This window comes from Natator depressus, chromosome 3 (genome assembly GCF_965152275.1).
Source record: "Natator depressus isolate rNatDep1 chromosome 3, rNatDep2.hap1, whole genome shotgun sequence".
Classification (NCBI taxonomy): Eukaryota; Metazoa; Chordata; order Testudines; family Cheloniidae; genus Natator; species Natator depressus.
Window position 1 is genome coordinate 97,032,699 of NC_134236.1, and position 18,848 is coordinate 97,051,546.

Genomic DNA, 18,848 nt, shown 5'->3' on the forward strand with positions numbered 1-18,848 from the left:
CCAGTCCATGTGCATGGAAAAGTTACTGTCTCAAATATGGAGTCAGGTATCATATGCCCTACAAACCCTATTGAGTCACTGGGCCTCCATTATTCATATGCTCTTTGAGGCATCCTAAGGAGGGGCCCACTGAAAGAGCTGATTCTCCTTAGTGGCCCATCAGCACGTGGCTGGCTCATCTTGATGTAAATGTGTCTTCTGGGTGTTACCAAGGAACACAACGTGTTTGAGATACAAACACATAGCAAAGAGTCTTAACTTCATATACAATGATAATACATGCATATAAATAGGATAACATTGTTCAACAAACTACATCTTTTTTAATGATACCTTACAAGGTATACTTTATATAAGATTTTTCACAGTTGTGCAACAGTGGTGAAACATCAGTGGTTGTAGAACAGTGGTGATGCCTTAGTGTAAACATAGTCATCTTTCTTTTTACAGTGTCACACTGGTGTTCTAGGCAAAAATGAAATAGACAACCTAAATGCACTGACCTGCCTATTGAGTGTCTTAATAAAACAAAAGAAATAGGTTTTAAATATTAGTATCTGAATCTGAAATCAGGAATGAATTTGATTTTGATCATTCCAATTCTAGTTCTTCCCTACAGAATTATGTCCATTTTGATTGGTAAATTATTGGATTCAGAATAGTTCAATGTTTGACTTTTTCCTTTAAGAAGAGAGCAAACCATAATTAAAATGTATGGTCAATGGGTTGACTACTTCCTTTAATCTCTTATGGATTTACCCATGTCATCTTTCTCCTACTCTCTCTCTCTCTCTCTTTCTCTGTATTTAAATAGACTTGTTAGCACCTGGAGTTTAATGCTGCTCTATTTGTGTGTTTTCACATTACATTTCCTTAGATACCTTTTGGTTTTGGTAGCCTGAGCTAATGGAATTTACTGGTAGAGACAAACTATAGGCCCGTATACAGGAATATATTTAACTGTGTCTAGTAGACTAGGGTAGTTGTACCCGTACACACAAACTAGTATTACAGATCTTAGTTTGTCTTTTAAAATATGCCTTGTAGTTTTTCTAAGTGTCATGCACTCTGAAGCCAATGGGATTCCTTGCAGTCACAAAGTTCCAATTGTGTAGATTGCTTTGTAGGCTTAGAACCTAAAAGATTTGCATAATGGGGGAAACTTCTTTGAATTTGCCTATTTTAACCTTCTTACAATCTGGTGTTGAAAAATGTTCCACATTACTATCAAGGTATTTAATATTAATAAAAACAAATGTCCACTACATCATGGTCTCCACATGGTATTGACTAAGGATTGGAGACTTTATTGTGTTGAGTGTAAGTGTTGCCTTAAATTATTTTCATCTTACTGTTTGCATTTATGTGACAAAATCATCTTGAGAAACCCTAATTTCAAAGTGGGGGCGGGGGAATAAACCTCTACTGAAAATTATAAACTGAATAACTTGCTGCTTTGCTTTAAAGTAAAGTACAATAGCAAACCTCATATGTATATACAGAAGAAACACTTTCCTGGACTATTTTCTTGTTGTATTGAGGTTTCTTTGACTAATTCAAGCCTTGCTGCAAGCATGATCAATTTAATGGCAGTCTAACATTTATGGTTAGTGTAAAGTAGCCAGCAAGTTTATTCCCAAGCAAAGCTGATGTGTTTTAATATATAATATAGATTTGACAGGCATTTTGAAACTTAATTATGTGTATTTTGAACTAAATCTCTTGGCCTTAAAAGCCAGTAAATGGCTAAAATGACATTTCTTTTAATTTGTGTGTGCGCCTGTGTGTGCGCGCACACATTAAATTAAATGTCATTTTAGCCATTTACTGGCTTTTAAGGCCAAGAGATTTTGTATATATGTATGTGTATGTATATGCCAACTTAAGAAACTATATTTTTGGCTAACATAACATAAGATGTATATAATTTATAAGGATATCAGTCAAAATGTTAACGTTATAGTTGAGTGAACACTGCAGAAAACAAAACAAAAAGCCCAGCCACCCTTCCACCAATATCTCTGTAATTTTTCCATGAATTCACTCTGGCCGTTCTTGTGCCTCTTTGGTGTTTGCTTTCACAAATATTTGTGTGATTAAGTGTTACTGGTAGCAACATTTCCAGAAACCAAACTTTAAATTGCTGTCTGAGTAATCATCATGGTGAAAGTGCCTGCCAACGTCTCCAGTCAGGAGACAGCTGCACGCTGCTGTTTCGATGTGAGAAATTGCAATCAAACAGCATGGCTCACTTTTCAAATATCGGGTATCAAATACTCACAGCAAACTGTTCAAGATTGATGCACAGAATGGAAAAGGGCAAGAAGATTTGAATAATGAATACACTTGAAATGATCTATTAGCTTTTCTGTTCCAAGAATATCTGCAAACTCACATCAATTATTCATTGCACATTATTTCTCAGTTCTATTTAATATTGAAATTTGGAGAAGACTATCAACGTTCCTGTAAATTCTGATTGAAACTTGAGTTATCTTTGGACTATTTTTAAAAAAACCAAAAAACTCAGAATGACTTTGTTTGTTGACTATATTTACCTTCATTTGCCATTTTTTGAATGAGCTTTTGGGACTAACCTCTGTACTTTTAATGCTATACAGGACAAAGACCAGTATTCTCACTTGTTGGATTATCAGTCTTTGCTATACAAGGGTCACAATTCCTTCCGTGAGAAGTATTTCAGTGGTGTGACAAAGAGGATTGCCAAGGAAGAAAAAGACAACCAGAAGTAAAGAAAAAATAAAATAAACAGATTAAAAATGAGGAAAGTATGAAGATTGTATTTCTTTGTAAAGACATCTGGATGCTTCAGAAAGCAAATACTGTTTTTAATTTTAAAAAGTCACAATGAAAACCACAACATAGGTTAAGAACAGTTCTTTTTAATTAGCTTTGTTTATAGCAGATTTATTGTACAAGTTTTTTGAGCCTTATTTAATTTATATTAGTACTTTCAAGTACTAATGATGATTGACTAAAACCATTATTATTATTCTTTTACCACTAACTTTTACAGAAAATAGTAGTATTGTTTGGCTTCTTAAACTGTGAACATCTGGATGCTTTAGAAACACATACTAGAGATCAAGGTTTGCTCATTAGGAATATTGCTTTCATTTGTTTTGTTTTTTTGTAACTGATACACAATAAAAACCAACAGAGCTTGTTGTGACTTTTTAAAATTGTGTTGCATGCAACAGATTCTCATGTGAATTCTTACTGCCATGTACTAGGCCAGCTATGTTTAAAAAACAAAACAAAAAAACAGCCTCTAGGAACTGAGGACTTGACAAGGCTTGGAGAGGCTATTAAACCCCATAAAGCCTGTCCACATCCGAAGTTCATCTGTACCTTGGATTTGCTGTTGCATTCCTAAACTTTGACTGCTGGTCAAGCCAACTGTCTGCAATTTTTGATTCAGAAACTGATAGTTAAAGCAGTAAGAGCAACAAAAGATTTGGTAATGGTTTCTTAATGGTATTAAGTCTGATCAGCTCTTCGAAACCGAAGTTGTATTTCTTAATGGGAAAACTTTGCTGGACCTACATTGTATCCATCGTGAAAATATCTTGCTTGAAAACTACTAGACACATTAATGGAGGATATTAATGGCTTTACGTGCTTTTGGTGGTCAAATATACCTCAGCAGGGCATTGGTGAATGTATCTGTTTGTTCCAGGTAGATAGAGCCCCATTTCTTAATTTACTGCAAGCTGTTGTGGTCATAGAATAGTCTGCATAGAGTGGTGACCTCCAAAAAGCCAGTGATACTTAGGCAGGCAAGAGTCTGCATCTCTTCGGTTCATTATTTCACCTTCCCTTGTGTTTGACTCTGAGGGCACGGCTACACTGGAGAGTTTACATCAGCGCAGCTGCGACAATGTAGCTGCATGGCTGTGAGCTGTCTAATGTAGCTCCAACAGAGCTCTCCTGTCAGCTTAACTACTCCAGCCCTGCGCTCCGTGAGCAGCGGTAGCTATGTTGGCGGGAGAAGCTCTCCCACCGACATAGTGCTGTCCATGCCGGCACTTTAATTGGTGTAACTTGTGTTGTACAGGGGGTGATTTACTCACCAGCAGTTAGGGTTAATACCTTCGGGGTACACTGTATTTAAAATGCAATTGTTATTGTTGCATAGTATGTGCCTTCTCTAGTGGAGGGGGTACTTTCTCTATCAGCCCTTTAAAGCCATCTGCCTGGAGAGGTTTTCATATACTAATTCAAATTGAATTCTCCAGGGACCAACAGAAAAAGATGATTTTTGGATTAATAACCTGGTTTTAAGCTGGTTCCAGCACCTGTGTCCTGAGACCCTCTAAGATTGGGTGCCTGTTCTGAGCAGAAGCTATGATGAACTTGTTACCGCAAAGGAAACCCTCTGGGTGGGGTGTTGAAGGACTGCTTCTGCCAGAGAGCAGCCCCATGTTAGAGTTAGGATGGTGTCTGGTAAGTTTATGGGCATGTACGTAGGTTCTTCTGTTGTTTTTAACATGGTTTTTCTCTGTAGTGCTTTTACCTTCCACATAAAGTCGGCTTGCAAAGAAAACTGTGTGGTAACTTATAACTGTAGCAATTACACCTTGGGCAGGCTGTCCTGCTGGGAATAACACAGTGAAGGGAACTGTGCAGCCTGGCAATACGCTGGGAGAAGGGTGAGATGGGGGCTCTACCCGAGAAAGGCAATGGCTGGGGAGCTGGAGGCCTGAGAGTGGGGGCCCTTGCTGGACCACTGAGGGGAAGTACAGGTGCAGTTGCCCTGAAATGAGGCAAGCAGTTCACACATCATGTTAAGTAACTGAAGAGTACCACATTCCAACTGAAAGTACAAGTGGAATTTTGGCACTGGTGTTACATCCACTGTTTCAGAATAGTACAAAATTTAAAAAGTCAGCTAAAGAAGCATCTCTCTACCAACTGTTGTCTCTTAGGAGCAGCCTCAATTGTCTAAGCTCTTTGGTCAATTTTTTTCCTTATCTGACATCCCTGTAGCAGACTCTCCAATTATGTACCCAATGTATGGATGCTGCTGTTTTGACTGTGTGAATGCTGTGATGCAGCTGCCATGCTTTCTGTAATGAAGGATCCTTTCAAGTTTGTGGACTGGGGTCACCTCTCCATTATAGATGGATGGATTGTCCTTCCTTGGAGGAATCAGCCATTAATAGCAGAGGTTTTTGACATCCTCCACCCAAGCTGACTCTATCCCATCTCTCTTCCTCAGATTCCAGTTAGTTTCCTGCCTTATCATTGATACACCTTTATTAGTCTCCTATAGTAAATGTAAGGGGATTGTGAAAACTTTTGTCTTTGAATAAGGGGTAACCAATCTGAATAAGTTGAGAAACATTGCTTTAAGAGAAGGGCCAACGTCCTCACAGAATGGACCTGTACAGAGAACTAGTGAGTGCTGGTGTGGAAGAAAACAAGTTCTCGCTCTGCATTTGTTAGCAACAAGTCAGAGACAGTTTACTACGAGCAATTGAAAGGGAAGCTGCAGTCGGACAGGTGGTCCCCTGACCTTAGGCAGTTCCTCCCCCTACAAGCAGTGTAAGACAAGTATTTATACTTTCCTGTTACATACATCAACGGCTAACGATTATTCTTTGTTTATGCAAATTCCCTCCAGATGCTACTTTATTTTAAGGTTTCTGCTTAAGTCAGCATTTTATCCTTATAGACTAAAAGCAAGGCGAAAACAGCATCTCTTACAACTCTCGCGTGATTAGGGTTACCTTTCACTCTATCCTTAAATTGATTAAGACATCTACCCCAGATCCTCCTTTTTCTCTTTTTCTGCTTCCACACTGGCTATTATGGAAAGAGATCTTACTGCTCTTAGTCTCTCTTCTCCCCCACCCCCTCACTAGTGGTTATTTCCTCTATGCCCAGGGCTTTTTCATAACCTGTGGATTATGAGCTAGAGGTGTATGTGTCACAGGTAAACATACTAAACCCTACATAATGCCCCCTCCCCACCACTTATCAGGAACAACAATGGTCCTGCCAGGGCAGTTGAGGGACAGGAGGGGGAAGTGTTCAGTCTGAGGCTATTGCTTTTATGCAGTAGTGCTCATCAAACTTTCCTCCCCCTGCAAGTAAGTGAGCAGCTGCTGCGCTCAGTCATCAGGAATCTGCAGCAATGTCCTTTCAGCAGGGCCACACTGCAGCTGGGTTAGTTCCCTTCACGGCTATGTTGTTGCCTCCTTTCTGGGAAGCTCAGAAGCTGGGGAGGAGTAAGAGTCTAGTCTAGCAGGACCGGAACTGACCTGCTGCCAAGGAACACCACCTGTAGCCACTCTTCCTTTTCCTGCCACTGTCGTGCTGGACATAAGTCCATGGGAGTTGGCTGGTTTGTAAAAGGCGTAAGATGGGCACTTTAGGGAGAGGGACGTGAGTACTGGGGAGTTTAGGAAGGTGGAGACAGTAAACATGTCATGGGAGCAAATCTGAGAATGAGACTTGGGGCACTTGGAAGCCAAAAAGAAAAAAGGGTGAAAACATCCAAAACTGGCCCCAAATGAAATGAAACTGAAAAAAAAATCCATTTTGGTTTGAAGCAAACAACTTTGGGGGTATTTTTTGTGGTTCTCAGCTCTAACTGTAACCAACCACAGCAGGGCTGAGCATTTCCCCTATACAGGGCACTTGTGGCCTGAGCTAACTTCAGCTTTGGGTATATGTGATGTGAGCACCACCTCTCTCCTCCTCCTCCATTGTAGGTGTTAGGCTCTGAGTTGCCCGTCTGCCATACTTCAGATGGATCTGGCTATGATGCTGGCAGGCCGGGTGCCAGTTCTTGCCCAGGCTGCAGGCATTAACTAAGAACCGACAAATTTATAGCTGGAGACCAGACCAGTTCACCTGTATATTAGTTTTACTCAAAATAAGTATGAGTCTTATAAGAATGGATTTAGTCTTTAGCCTCTGTGAAATGCCTGTAAATTGCTGCATGCATTATTCTCACTTGTAATGTCTGTATTCCCTGCTATAAGAAAATATGTAAGTTTCTTGCTTTATAACTTTGAAACTGCTCTGAACTTGTGAACTGAGGCATGGAAATTGTCCCCCCTTTCCCCCATCTAGAAGGACTATCAAAATCAGATGAACCATCAAGGAACTTCACAAAACAAAGGATTGGTTAACGGCTCTGTTGCACCTGGGAAATGCTACATGCAGGGAAGCTCGTCCTGTGGGCTTGGAAAATGAATGAAGGAAATAAAGCAAAGCAAAGCCACAAGAAATTTTTCCATTTTCTTGGCTGTTTGAACTTTGAAGGACCAGAGACGGTAAACTGAAGCCAGAGATCCTCAGAGGCTGCCTCCTGGATCCACCCTGAAAGACACTTTTTGAATTGACAGATCACTACAATTCTTTCGCTCTTAGGGTTTAGATGGTAACTCTGTGTGTGTGTCTGTGTGTGTGTGTGTGTATGTTTGCTGGCTTTAATCTGTAAATAACTCTTATTCCTTTTTCCTTGTTAATAAACCTTCAGATAGTTTATTACAGTATTGGCTACAGGCATTGTCTTTGATGTAAGATCAAGGATACCAGTTGATTTGGGGTGCATGTTTGGTCTCTTGGGACTGGAAGCAACCTGAATGTGGTATGATTTTTGGTGTACGTGACCATTTATCACTAAATCTAGTTTGGCTGGCAAGATAGATTGGAGAGTCTAAGGGGACTGTCTATGGCTTCCTAGTAAGACTCTCATAATGATCAAGGAGTTCACATTTGTTACTGGCTTGGTGAAATCTAATTAAAGAACACACCACCAGTTTGGGGTGTCTGCCCTGTTTTTGACAGTCTGCCCTGAAGTAGGCACTCATGGTCGTGAGCCACTCCTGACAGCGTGACACTGGTTTTTGTTAGTGTATGTCCAAACCTTAGAGTTACTTAAACATATCTCTGGTTTTCATTAAGAAATATGTATTTTAGTGGGACTGATACCTCACTTCTGTGGGAATGTATCAGTCGCAATGCAAGCACACGTCCATTAATGCACAGTTGAGGACAAATGAACAGGAACACCAATCATAATCTTCCCATCAGTGTAGTACTTCTGCCCCAGAACAGGTTTTTTTCTCTGAATAGAATAGGGTAGCTACCCAGTGCCAGGGTAACTGCTCTTAGCAAATTCCTCATCATTCTGTTTTGAGATTCATTGCAAACCTGGGGCCAGATGCTGCTCCCACTGAAGAGAATGGAGTTTTTGCTATTGACTTCATTGGGAGCAGGATTAAGCCTCTAAATATTAGTATCAAAAGGAACAAAAGGCATCTGCAATTCCTATTGTCATCATCTACTGGATGAATTTGTGAAATAAATATGGTGGATAAATTCAGCATGGGATGTATTCATTCAGCTATGAAAATACTTTGGTTAGTGGGTTTGAGTGACTACAGATTCTTAGCAAAGGTCAAAATAACCTTTGCATACATATAAAGAATTTTCCACTGAATGCATCCGATGAAGTGACCTGTAGCTCACAAAAGCTTATGCTCAAATAAATTTGTTAGTCTCTAAGGTGCCACAAGAACTCCTTTTTGAGAATTACGTGGGTAATTCCAAGTAATTTGGAAGGGCATTTAGATGTCCATATTTATGCAGTCTCCTGTATTGAGTTCTGTTTCTATCTCGGACAAGAACTAGTGTGATCTCGAGCAAGGTCACTTCTCTGGCCCCAGTTTACTCATATGTAATTTGGGTTTAGTGCCTACTTCATAGGGGTGTGTAAGGGCTTAAAGTCTGTAAAGAAGCCTTGAGATCCTGAGGTGAGAGGTGCTAGGTAAGTACAATATGGTCTATATGGTAATAAGGCACAGACTGTGGATACACACAGTCAGAGCTAACATCATGGTCTCTACCATGTAGGATACCCACTTCTATCCCTACTACAGCTGATAAAAATAAAAAGATTGCAGGATGTTTTTGAAAGTAGTGGCTGTTCAAAACTGGCAGTAATATTAGACAAGTTCTACAACTGGTCAACCTCTCACCCTACCCCTACTGCCAGACTTAAAAACAAACAAACAAAAAAAGATGAAATTGGGGGGGGGGGGGGGGAAGGGGGATCAAATTAAAAAAAAATTCTCAAACTCAAAATTTGGAAAAACTTCAGCCTGCTCTAGTCCCTATTGCCATTGGAAGTAGCTATTGCACTTTTCGGAATAGAGGGTAGAAATCCCGCCCCCCACCAAAAAAAACCCCAAAACCCACAAACCCTTCTCCTTGGGCCACTGGGTCTTGTTACATTTATTTCTTACTATGTTCACAGGCTTGGGGAGATACTTCCCTGAATTGGCTTTTGCTCTCTTGCTCTCCTAGTTTATTCTAGAATGTAATTTGTAAAATGAAGGCATTTGTGCATGTGTTTTTAAAGAGGGAGAAGACATTTGTATTAAACAATCCCTGTCCCTAGGGGGAATTGAACCAGTAGCTCTGAAATTCAACACTGTAATTTCAAGAGCCTCGGAGCATTGTGTTACCTTTCAAATCTTTCCTCTTCACAGGTCTCAGAAGGACAGGTGTATGACTGGCCAATGAGGATGCAAGGTGACACATGTTAAGGAGAGCTGCTGGTGAAATTGATGGTGCATTAAAGTTACTTGCTATTAATTATTTGAAAGTAGATCATTTTTGTTTATTAACACAATGGATCTGGTCAGCCATGTCACTTAAAGCAGTTGATAATGACAATGGCTTGTAGATAGGCTTGGAAGGATTAGATTTTTATTATCAATAAATGTTGATAAACATCAATTTTTGCCATAGAGAGACACACTGATGAAAAAATATTTCCATTGATGCTAACTGAAATGTACAGATAGGTACAATAAGAAATATGCTGCTTGAAAACTGATTTAAGGCTATTTAGTTTGTATATTTTTGACATGTAATGTTGACAATTTGTGTTGTAATGGCTATAAAGCTTTAATTTTTTGATCAATGTCTACTGTCATTAAATAATAGTCTAACCCCTCTCCCATTGTCCAACCTCCTCCCCACAATTTCCCATACCTGAAAATAGTATTAATCAGAAAAAAAAAGCTTAAAACCCATAATTTTGTGCAACTGTCAACATTTCAATTAATAAGTATAGAAAAATGCTTAACTGCTATTAGCTAGGATGGGCAGGGATGGTGTCCCTGGCCTCTGTTTGCCAGAAGCTGGGAATGGGTGACGAGGGATGGATCACTTGATGATTACCTGTTCTGTTCATTCCCTCTGGGGCACCTGGCATTGGCCAATGACGGAAGACAGGATACTGGGCTAGATGGACCTTTGATCTGACCCAGTATGGCCATTCTTATGGTCGTATGTTAAACATAGCTATTATCCATTGAAATTATTTAAAAAATGGAAATCTGCCAAGCCTACTTGTAGGTCAGTTGAGTCTGCCTGAATGATAGCTCCACACAGAGTTGGTTGGGTTTTTATCTACTCTAGGAGTTCTGTATGGTTGTTTTGTTTCCGAATAGTGGAGTTCTGTGAAGCAATCCTAACAAGCCACAGTTTGAACTTGATAAACTACTACTGTTTGCTGCAGGAAATGACCTGCCAGAAATGACCCAGGCCTACATCACTGTTAGGAGAAGGGAACTGGGGGAAAAAACCTCAAACTATTTTTCCTCCTCTTTAAAATTTAGAAAATTTCCCCCTTTTTAAATTTAATTATATAACCATCTAATAGATTTTTTGTGCCATTTCATAATAATTATGGGGTAGGCAAAAATATGGAACATTCCTTAATTAAATCTGGATTTTCATTTGTTTTTTTATTTAAAACACTTGTGCCAAGAATCTTTATTCTCCCCACCCCCCTTTTATGTATTTTCTTATATACTTGGCAGAATTAATGACAAAAATCTTTCTAGCTGTGATGTTGCCAAAATCCTGTTCTGAAGCTCCTACTAATTTGGATTAAACTGGGTAGTTGAAACCCTCAAACAGCAAATCCTGGCAGTAGATTGCTGAGGCCCCACAACTGTGACATCAACTGTTCTTATCTTCAGAGGGAAAATAAATAAGCAAAATATAATTTTGTAATCACACAGTTGTTAGCTCTGTCTTTTCCATGGGCTTGGGAATTCCAACTATGTGTGGAAAGATCATGGACTACAAAACCAGGGACAGCCTTAATCTTCTGCTTAGCCCCCTTTTGCAGGCGATGCCTGTAATTTGCACGGTGAGGTGCTGATTTAACTTGTGTAATGCTGGAAGGTGTTTTGATACCTTGGGCCAACTACTGTGTGCATGAACATGGAAGCTGCATTTTAAAGCCTGGTTCTACTCTGAAAATGATTCTCTTAATGTGGCAACTCTGAGGTTTTAGGATTGTGATTTCTTTAAGCCACAGGATCTTCACCAGTCCTGACTGTTGGGTACCTAGCTCCCTCCAGCAGTTCCAGGGGTAGCTGATGCTTTGCCTGCTCCCCTTACTGTCCAGGTTTTCTGCCTCTGGAGTTAGCCGCTGCAAGTAGTCCTACTGTGACCAGTAATTAAGTCAGTTTCTTTCAGTTGGGCAGACCAACCTCTGGCAAGTTGCCTACATCATTTCCCCTTCCCTCTAAGGGAGCTTTTAGGAAAGCTTTCAAGCTTGTTAGGACCCTGCTCAGTGTGTTTCTCTTCAGCATTCCTTATCCACGCTGAATGTCCTCTAGTGGTGAGTCAGGGAAAACTCATTACTATAAATCTCAGCAAGTCCTGCCTGTGATGAATACCCACAGACCCTTGTTCTGTCAGAGAAAGGGCCTTTTATTCCCTGGGATGGGATGGCACAGCACCCTGGCCACTCCCCAGGCAGATTCCTCCCCTACCTTAGTGCACTGTAATAGGGTTGGAAGGGAAAGACTGCTGCTCTGGGTGCCTGTGCAGGGATCCCCTGCTCTGCAGCTGCTCAGAGCACAGAAGCATGTTCAGGAAGGTAGGAGAGCAGCTCCTCAGACAGGGGCAGGAACTGCAAGCTGCTCAGCCAGAATTCCTGAGCTGCCTAGAGTTCTGTGTGCGAGCACAAGAAGGATTAAAGAGAAAAGCAGCTCACAAATGTGGCAGTTGAGAAGCTTGGATACTTGCAAAGGAAATAGACCTTGGTGTGAGACTCCTCAGCATTCCAGGTGGAACTTTATAGGAGGCTATATCCTTTGTCTTCAGGCTTCCACTGCTAGCACCAAATGCAGCAAAGAGCTGCCTAACCTGTACCTGGAGATGGCCTCCTTGCAATGCTTTTCCAGCTCCCTGGCACACCCTCTTCCAGCTGGACATGTGTGTAAGGAAGAGTCTCTCCTGGCCACCACTGGTGGGTTTTTTCCCTCTGGCTTTTGAGAAGGCTGGAGGAAGATGCCTGATTCCCCATTCCTTGCCTGGCCCAGCGACTCTAAAGGGACTGGGAAATAGAGAGCCTGACCCCCCACCCATGGTATATTGAGGTGGGGGGTAGCACTGTGGAGACAAAAAGGGGAAGGCCGGGGCTGAGGGCAATCAATGACTTCAGGAGAGAGGAAACTCAGTCGAGATTCAACATAGTGGGGCTCCATAGTTGTCACTGTCTCACCGATTTCCTTATCAAATGTGCTCGGTTTGCAAGTTAAAATATTTTTTTCCCCTAACTGCTTGCTCTGCAACCTCCCCTGGACTCTGACGGTCCAGCTAGGTTATTTCCATCTCATGGTTCATCACCAGTTGTAAGAACTTTTGAGGCTAAATTGTGCCCTCAATGAGACCTGTGCAACCCCATTATTTCCAGATTGTCTTTGGTTACACCTGCCACAGCCCATGTGTTTACATTATTAGGCTATAATGAGGTCTAAATTTGGCATTTAGTACTTCATAACACTTTCCCATCTGTACATGCTTTTTAAAAGCTACATTGTTTAACAGCCTTAGAAAAATCAAAGATTAATACATGTTGATTTGGCTGAAGTCCACTGGTTCCAATATGGAAAATGTGCCATAATATGCTGCCTTACCTTTCTATCTAATTGTAACACCTAGATTGCCATATGAGGATACAAGAACATATAGCACGAAACACTAAGGGTATTCAGTTGTGCATGCATGATTCCCATTCCACCAGAGAACAGTACTTAGCTTTAAGACAATATTGGATGTTCTTTGTCCAAGATAAGACCCTAATTGACAAGTAATAATATTGAGGGCTTGAACCTAACTACATGACAAAGCAGTGAAATTTAAAAGAAAATATCTAGGCCTTTACTACTTATATCATTTTAGTTTAATATGAAGAATTTTAAATTCATTTGACTCTACAAGAATAATAGAGGGAAGAATTTGTAATCTTCCCTTTGATTCTTCCTTCATCCACCTACGAGAATCACGTGTCCCTTTGAAATGTATACCTAACAAAAGAGAGCTGTCCATTTAGTTCACAAATGCTGTCACCTTCCAGGACTACAGTGGTGCACTGTTTCCCATGATACTTTATACACTTTTGGTTCATGGGGATCTGGAATGTTTGTGTTTCCTTAAGTGCTACTTCTAAAATTTCAGGGTTTTTCTTTTAATCACATACAACATTTTGTGGTTTTTAGAATTTTAAACCACAATTTTTTAAGGGACAGATTTTCACAGAAATTTAGATGTCTAAAATGCAGATGGGCACCTAGGAGGATATGCATAACACCCTAAGCAGGTTAGATGCCTAACTCCCAATGAAAGTAAATAGGCACCTAACTCACTGGGTCTGGCCCAACCAATCCTGAGTTTGTGTTCAGTTATGATGGCTCCCAAAGTGTCACTTTTGCAAATGAAGCTCTCTCTGCAGCCATACTTTCCCTAGTCATGGTGGCAGAGAGCTCCTTGCCCTCTAGCACTTCAGGGGGCTTACCTATGTATATTAGATACATATGGCCCCTCTTACCATGGTATCTGAGCATCTCACATTCTTTAATGTATTTATTCTCACAATATCCCTGTGAGGGAGGTAGGTAGGTATCCCCACTTTATAGCTGGGGAACTGAGGCACAGGGAGACTTAGTGTTTGTCCAAGGCCAGACAGGACGTCTGTGGTGGAGCAGAGGGTTGAAGGTCTTCCAAGTTCCAGGCTAGTGCCCAGAACACTACATCATCCTTCCTCTCTGGGATTGACCACAACCAGCTAACAGTGGCATTATCCATTAGAATTTTCTCTGTGCCAAGGGACTGGAGCAACAAAACCTTTCATATTTGTAAAGAAGCATAAAACAAGCCCTTTTATATTGGCTGTATTGTATCTTTTAATGTTCATGTAGTTAATTTTCACCAAAATGTTAGCAATGTAAACATTAAAAGTAGCAGCTTTATAGAAACTTGTCCAAAAGTGTAATGCTATTAGGTAATGTGTACAAATCTTCTAACTGGGAGGAACGGATGACCCTTGTGACTGTTCTGAGCATAGGTGAAAGAATGAATGACTGATCTGTAATTTAGCAAAGGAGTTCATGCTGGTCCTATGATGTGAACATGCACACCATATTGCACATTTTTAAGTCATGTAAACTGAATCACACAAGCAATACGCAAACTAGTTTTTTGATGAAAGTAACTTAAATATTTCTGGCCAATGAATAACCACTGTCTCCAGGGAAAAGTTGAAAAGCTGTAATCTGCACCATTGGTTTCAATCATTCAAACCTGTGATCAGTATGGGAGACTCTTTACTCTTATGTTTTGTGTAGAACTAGAGCAAACAGGTCAAGACTCAGGAGACTAGGAGAATTAATCCTTTATTATAGTGGTTATCTTCAAAGCTTGTCTTCAGGATCTTCCTCACCAAAAAAAGACAAGCACAATGGGTTTTCCAAAGAAAACACTGCATGTCTGTGAGTGCTAATGTCAAGAGAGATGAATTCATCTGCTGAGCTGCGATATCCTCTGAACACCACAAACATTACAACTAAAATAGGTAAACAGTTCTTATTACTCCAGTGAATGTCTACAATGGGTTCCTCTTCTACCTTACAAGCCCATCGCACTGATCGAAGCAAAATAATTTTCTGAACAGTCTCCTAAATTGGTTTTTATCTTATTGGTAGCACTCCTGCTGAAAGCATGACATGAGAATTGAAATGTCATTTGAGACTTATTGCTCTTCCATATCACCTTTGGGCAAGTTTTGCCAACTCTGAAATCTAGAGCAGTGTTGACACTAGTTTCTGCAGAGAGAATAAGCCATTCAGAACCTGTTCCATCACTCGGCAGAGCTGTGACAAGGTGAAGATAAACATGTCACAACATTTCAGTGGGTCTGTCTTAGCCTTCCTCACAGGATACAGCTCATCAGCACATGAAGAGAGGACAACCAATAGGGTACCTCCAGCATATGAACAGATTATTTTCAAAGTTTTCCCTTTTTTTTTTTTTTTGTTCCTCTAGAAATTAATTCCTAGTCTATGATGATGGATATTTTCTGTCTTAAAGATGAGAGGTAATGCAATATCAGATTACTGACTTCTGGATATGGACAAAACTCTTGTGTTGGCTATTACAGTAGCTTGCGTGTTGTGTGTGTGCCTCGCTCCTGCTAGTGGTTATTGGCCTGCTGTTGCTATATGAAGTTAGAATAGACATTATAGATGGAAAAATACCTCATAGTCCATGCCCCATAAAGGCCAAATAGACCATATAAAAAGTGCAGGCAATATACTCCATGGCAATCTTTTTTACCATGAAATACTACATCCTCTTTCTCAGTCTGGACAGAGACAGGAAATGTAACCATTTCTTGTTTTAAGATTTTGCCAATCTGGGTGTTTGGGCCCCCCTCCCCATTTTTTTTTTATTATTTTTTTTAGATACCAGATGCTTGTTCCGTCATATATTTGGAGGGGGCAGGAAGTTTGAGTGGAGGAGTGCACTGTAAAATACTTTTGCAGCATACAATAGTGTTCATGCCCAAGTTCTGATACTGACCACAGCGTCAAGAATATTTGTTGTTAAAGACATTAAATACCCAATTCCACATGTGGCTTCATTTAGAACTTGAAACAACATAGTGTAATTTGGGGGTGGATAGGCTCAGCTGGGGCTTTGGTAGAATGTGGGTCCACAGTTGTGGACTTGTGCCAAAGTGAAGCAACAGTAGACTGGAAAGGGTTAAGGGATCCCTGCCTATCACATGGTTGGGTGGGATATAGAAGGAAGTGGAAGCTGGGCCCAAATGGCAGAGGAATATTCTCTTTTCTACTGGCTAGCAGAGGCAAGGCAAAAGCCTTTGGCAGAAGTGGATTAAGATATATTGAGGTCCTGGGCACAAAGAACACCCCCACCCCCACCATTGGGGCTTGCCCCCTGCTCCTCCCCTTGTCCCCAAGGCCCTGCCCCTGGCCTGGCCCGAGCAGCGCTCAGCCAGGGGATGGGGGGAACTATGCATTGCTCACCAGACACCACCTCCACAGGCTGCCGGCTGGACTGGAGGCGGGGCCTCAAGAGGAAGAGGAGGAGCAGAGGGCACGGCTAGAGTTCTGGCCAGACCTCTGGGGCCCTCAAATTGCCCAGGGCCCCTGGGCATGGGCCCCACTGGCCCATACAATAATCCGCCACTGGCCTTTGGGGACTGTAGCTAGCATTGGTCAGTTGAGTTGCATTATTTATATCTTTTGTGTTCAAACAATAAATTGTGCCCTGAGGCAATGGCCTTGTAGCGGACTTCGGTGGGATGTTTGCTTTGCTGCAACCAATGATCCCCACACAAAATATACAAAGGGATTGCATTTGCAAGAAACCCTGTTCTCTGCCATATAGTTCCCAAAGAATTTCTTCTCCAGAACAAAGAGAGCGGGATGAGGTGGGGAAAGAAAAAAACACCTTTAAGCAGCCAGTGAAATTACTCACCTTCTTACAGGAGCCCTGTAAGTGGCAACAGCTGACCCCAGCCTCTGCTAGGCAAACTCTGGCCTTAACAACCTCAGTTGTCCTAATGATTATCATGCCTCTTGTGGGAGGTTAGTGAAATCTCTGTGTATAAAGTACAAAAGAGCAACAAGGTAGAGTGGGGTTGAGAAACCATAGGAAATGGGCTGTATTTATATGAATTGGAGCAGAGTTTGAAATCCCAAAGCCCTATCTTGGTTTAGTTTCTTTGTGAGTTCATCTTCCCTTTTTTTTTACTCATTAATAAAGACCAAATGAAGTTTCCCCAAAGGCCTTTCATTTTCCTGACTCCTGTCCCAGAAACAAAATCTCAAGACAAGGTAGGAGCCTCACCAGCTTCTTTACTATCCTCTGTTGGTTGTCATATGAATTTTAATACATCACTCTGTATGTAATACTGTGTCTATTCCAGAAAAGGATACACAGAATAAAAACTGGATTCTAGTAAATAATTATTTTATTTATTATGGAAAATGGTCTTGCATGTTATCATTGGTTTAAGATGTGACTAATCAACTGGACAGATCCAAAGGGATTTGGCTATATGGTTGCTTAAAAAGAATACATTTTTAAGAGTGAATTAGCTGATCTTGATGATAAAAATGTGCTTGAATATTGTTACAGTTGTGGGTGCATGAAAATTGGGGATAAACTTTTTTTCTTTTGTTGACTGAGTTCTTGGTTTCTTTGGCTAAGAAAATTGCTGTTTTCAAATTGATTTAGCAAAAAAATTGTTCAATGGACATCTGTAATTAGTTTTACTATGGTAGCACTCAGAGACCCTGATAAGGATTGGGGCCCGTTTGTGTTGGACACTGTACAAACATTATAGAAAGTAGGGATGTAAACACTGTTTAAAAAGTTAACTGTTTAAACGATTTAAAAATGTTGTTTAAACGGTTAACCATTTAAGTGGCTGGGGCCCATCTGGCCGGTGCAGCTGCTCCAGCCAGGTGGCGTGGCTGGGCGGCACTGCTCCGGCCAGGCGCTGCAGCTGGGCCTGCTCCAACCGGGCGGTGCAGCTGTGTGGCGCGGCTGAGCCATCTCCGGCCGGTGCAGGGCTGCTGGGTTGACCGGCGTGGGAGTTAATGGTTAAGATGGTTCATTGGTGAGACTATGCTTACCAATTAACTGGTTAACCTTTTACATCCTTAATAGGAAGATATAGATTTTGCCCTGAAGAGATCTAGGAAAAGAGATTTGTATTGCTAATGGGAGGAAGTGTATCTTAGCAGATAGAGCACTGCACTTGAGCTTGGGAGACCTCAGTTCTATTACTGGCTTGGCCACTGGCCTGGGTGACCTTGGGCAAGTCACTTCACTGCTCTGTGTCTCAGTTTCCCCATCTGTAAAATGGAGATAATGATCCTGACCTTCTCTGGAAAGTGCTTCGAGATCTACTGCTGAAAAGCACTTCAGAAAAGCTAGGTACTAATAATGATAGCTAGTTCTTATACTGTGAAGAGAGGAATTTTGAGAATTGCAGAATTAGAGGGATATGAGTGTCACAAGTAATTGGTAAAGGGATTTAAAGACTTCCATCTTCAAATCCAGTGCAGCTCAGGTTATGTGACAAAGTGATCCATCTGTTTAAGTGTTATATATTTTAGTAATTTTTCCAAATTCAACAAATATACCAAAATACCAGATTCACCATAATAAACAGTGTAAGTAAAGAGGATTAGAATAAAAGGAGGGGAGCAGAAGCCACATACCTAACTTCAGAGTCTACATTAATCATAGACTTCTAAAAAGTCAGCCAAATGGCTTTGAATTTTTTCAGGAATTCCCCTTCTGTGCAATGCCAGGCTGTTAGCTATGAGGTCAACCAGGCTTGAGCCACTGAGCCAGCCAGCCACGTGTGGCGGTAAGTGCAGAAGTGGGATACCAGGAGGAAACACAAAGAGGAGGGTACAAGATGGGAAGCCTCCTGATTCATATTGAGAAAGTAGGGCAATTAG

The 18,848-nt window shown here is 41.0% G+C and overlaps 1 protein-coding gene across 3 annotated transcripts in view; it reads left to right on the forward strand.

The window, feature by feature from the left end:
• Positions 1–9,864, forward strand: part of TRMT11 (tRNA methyltransferase 11) — a 62,635-nt gene extending 52,771 nt beyond the window's left edge. Inside the window, exons 13-14 of one of the 3 annotated variants that reach the window (XM_074948386.1) lie at positions 2,622–2,783; positions 9,529–9,863. In XM_074948386.1, the coding sequence (XP_074804487.1) occupies positions 2,622–2,753 (132 nt within the window). In that variant the 3' untranslated portion in view covers positions 2,754–2,783; positions 9,529–9,863. Of the gene's footprint in view, positions 1–2,621; positions 2,784–7,104; positions 9,053–9,528 lie in introns of those variants that run through there. The other 2 variants (XM_074948388.1, XM_074948387.1) reach the window with 2 other exon arrangements.
• Positions 9,865–18,848: the final 8,984 nt, after the last annotated feature.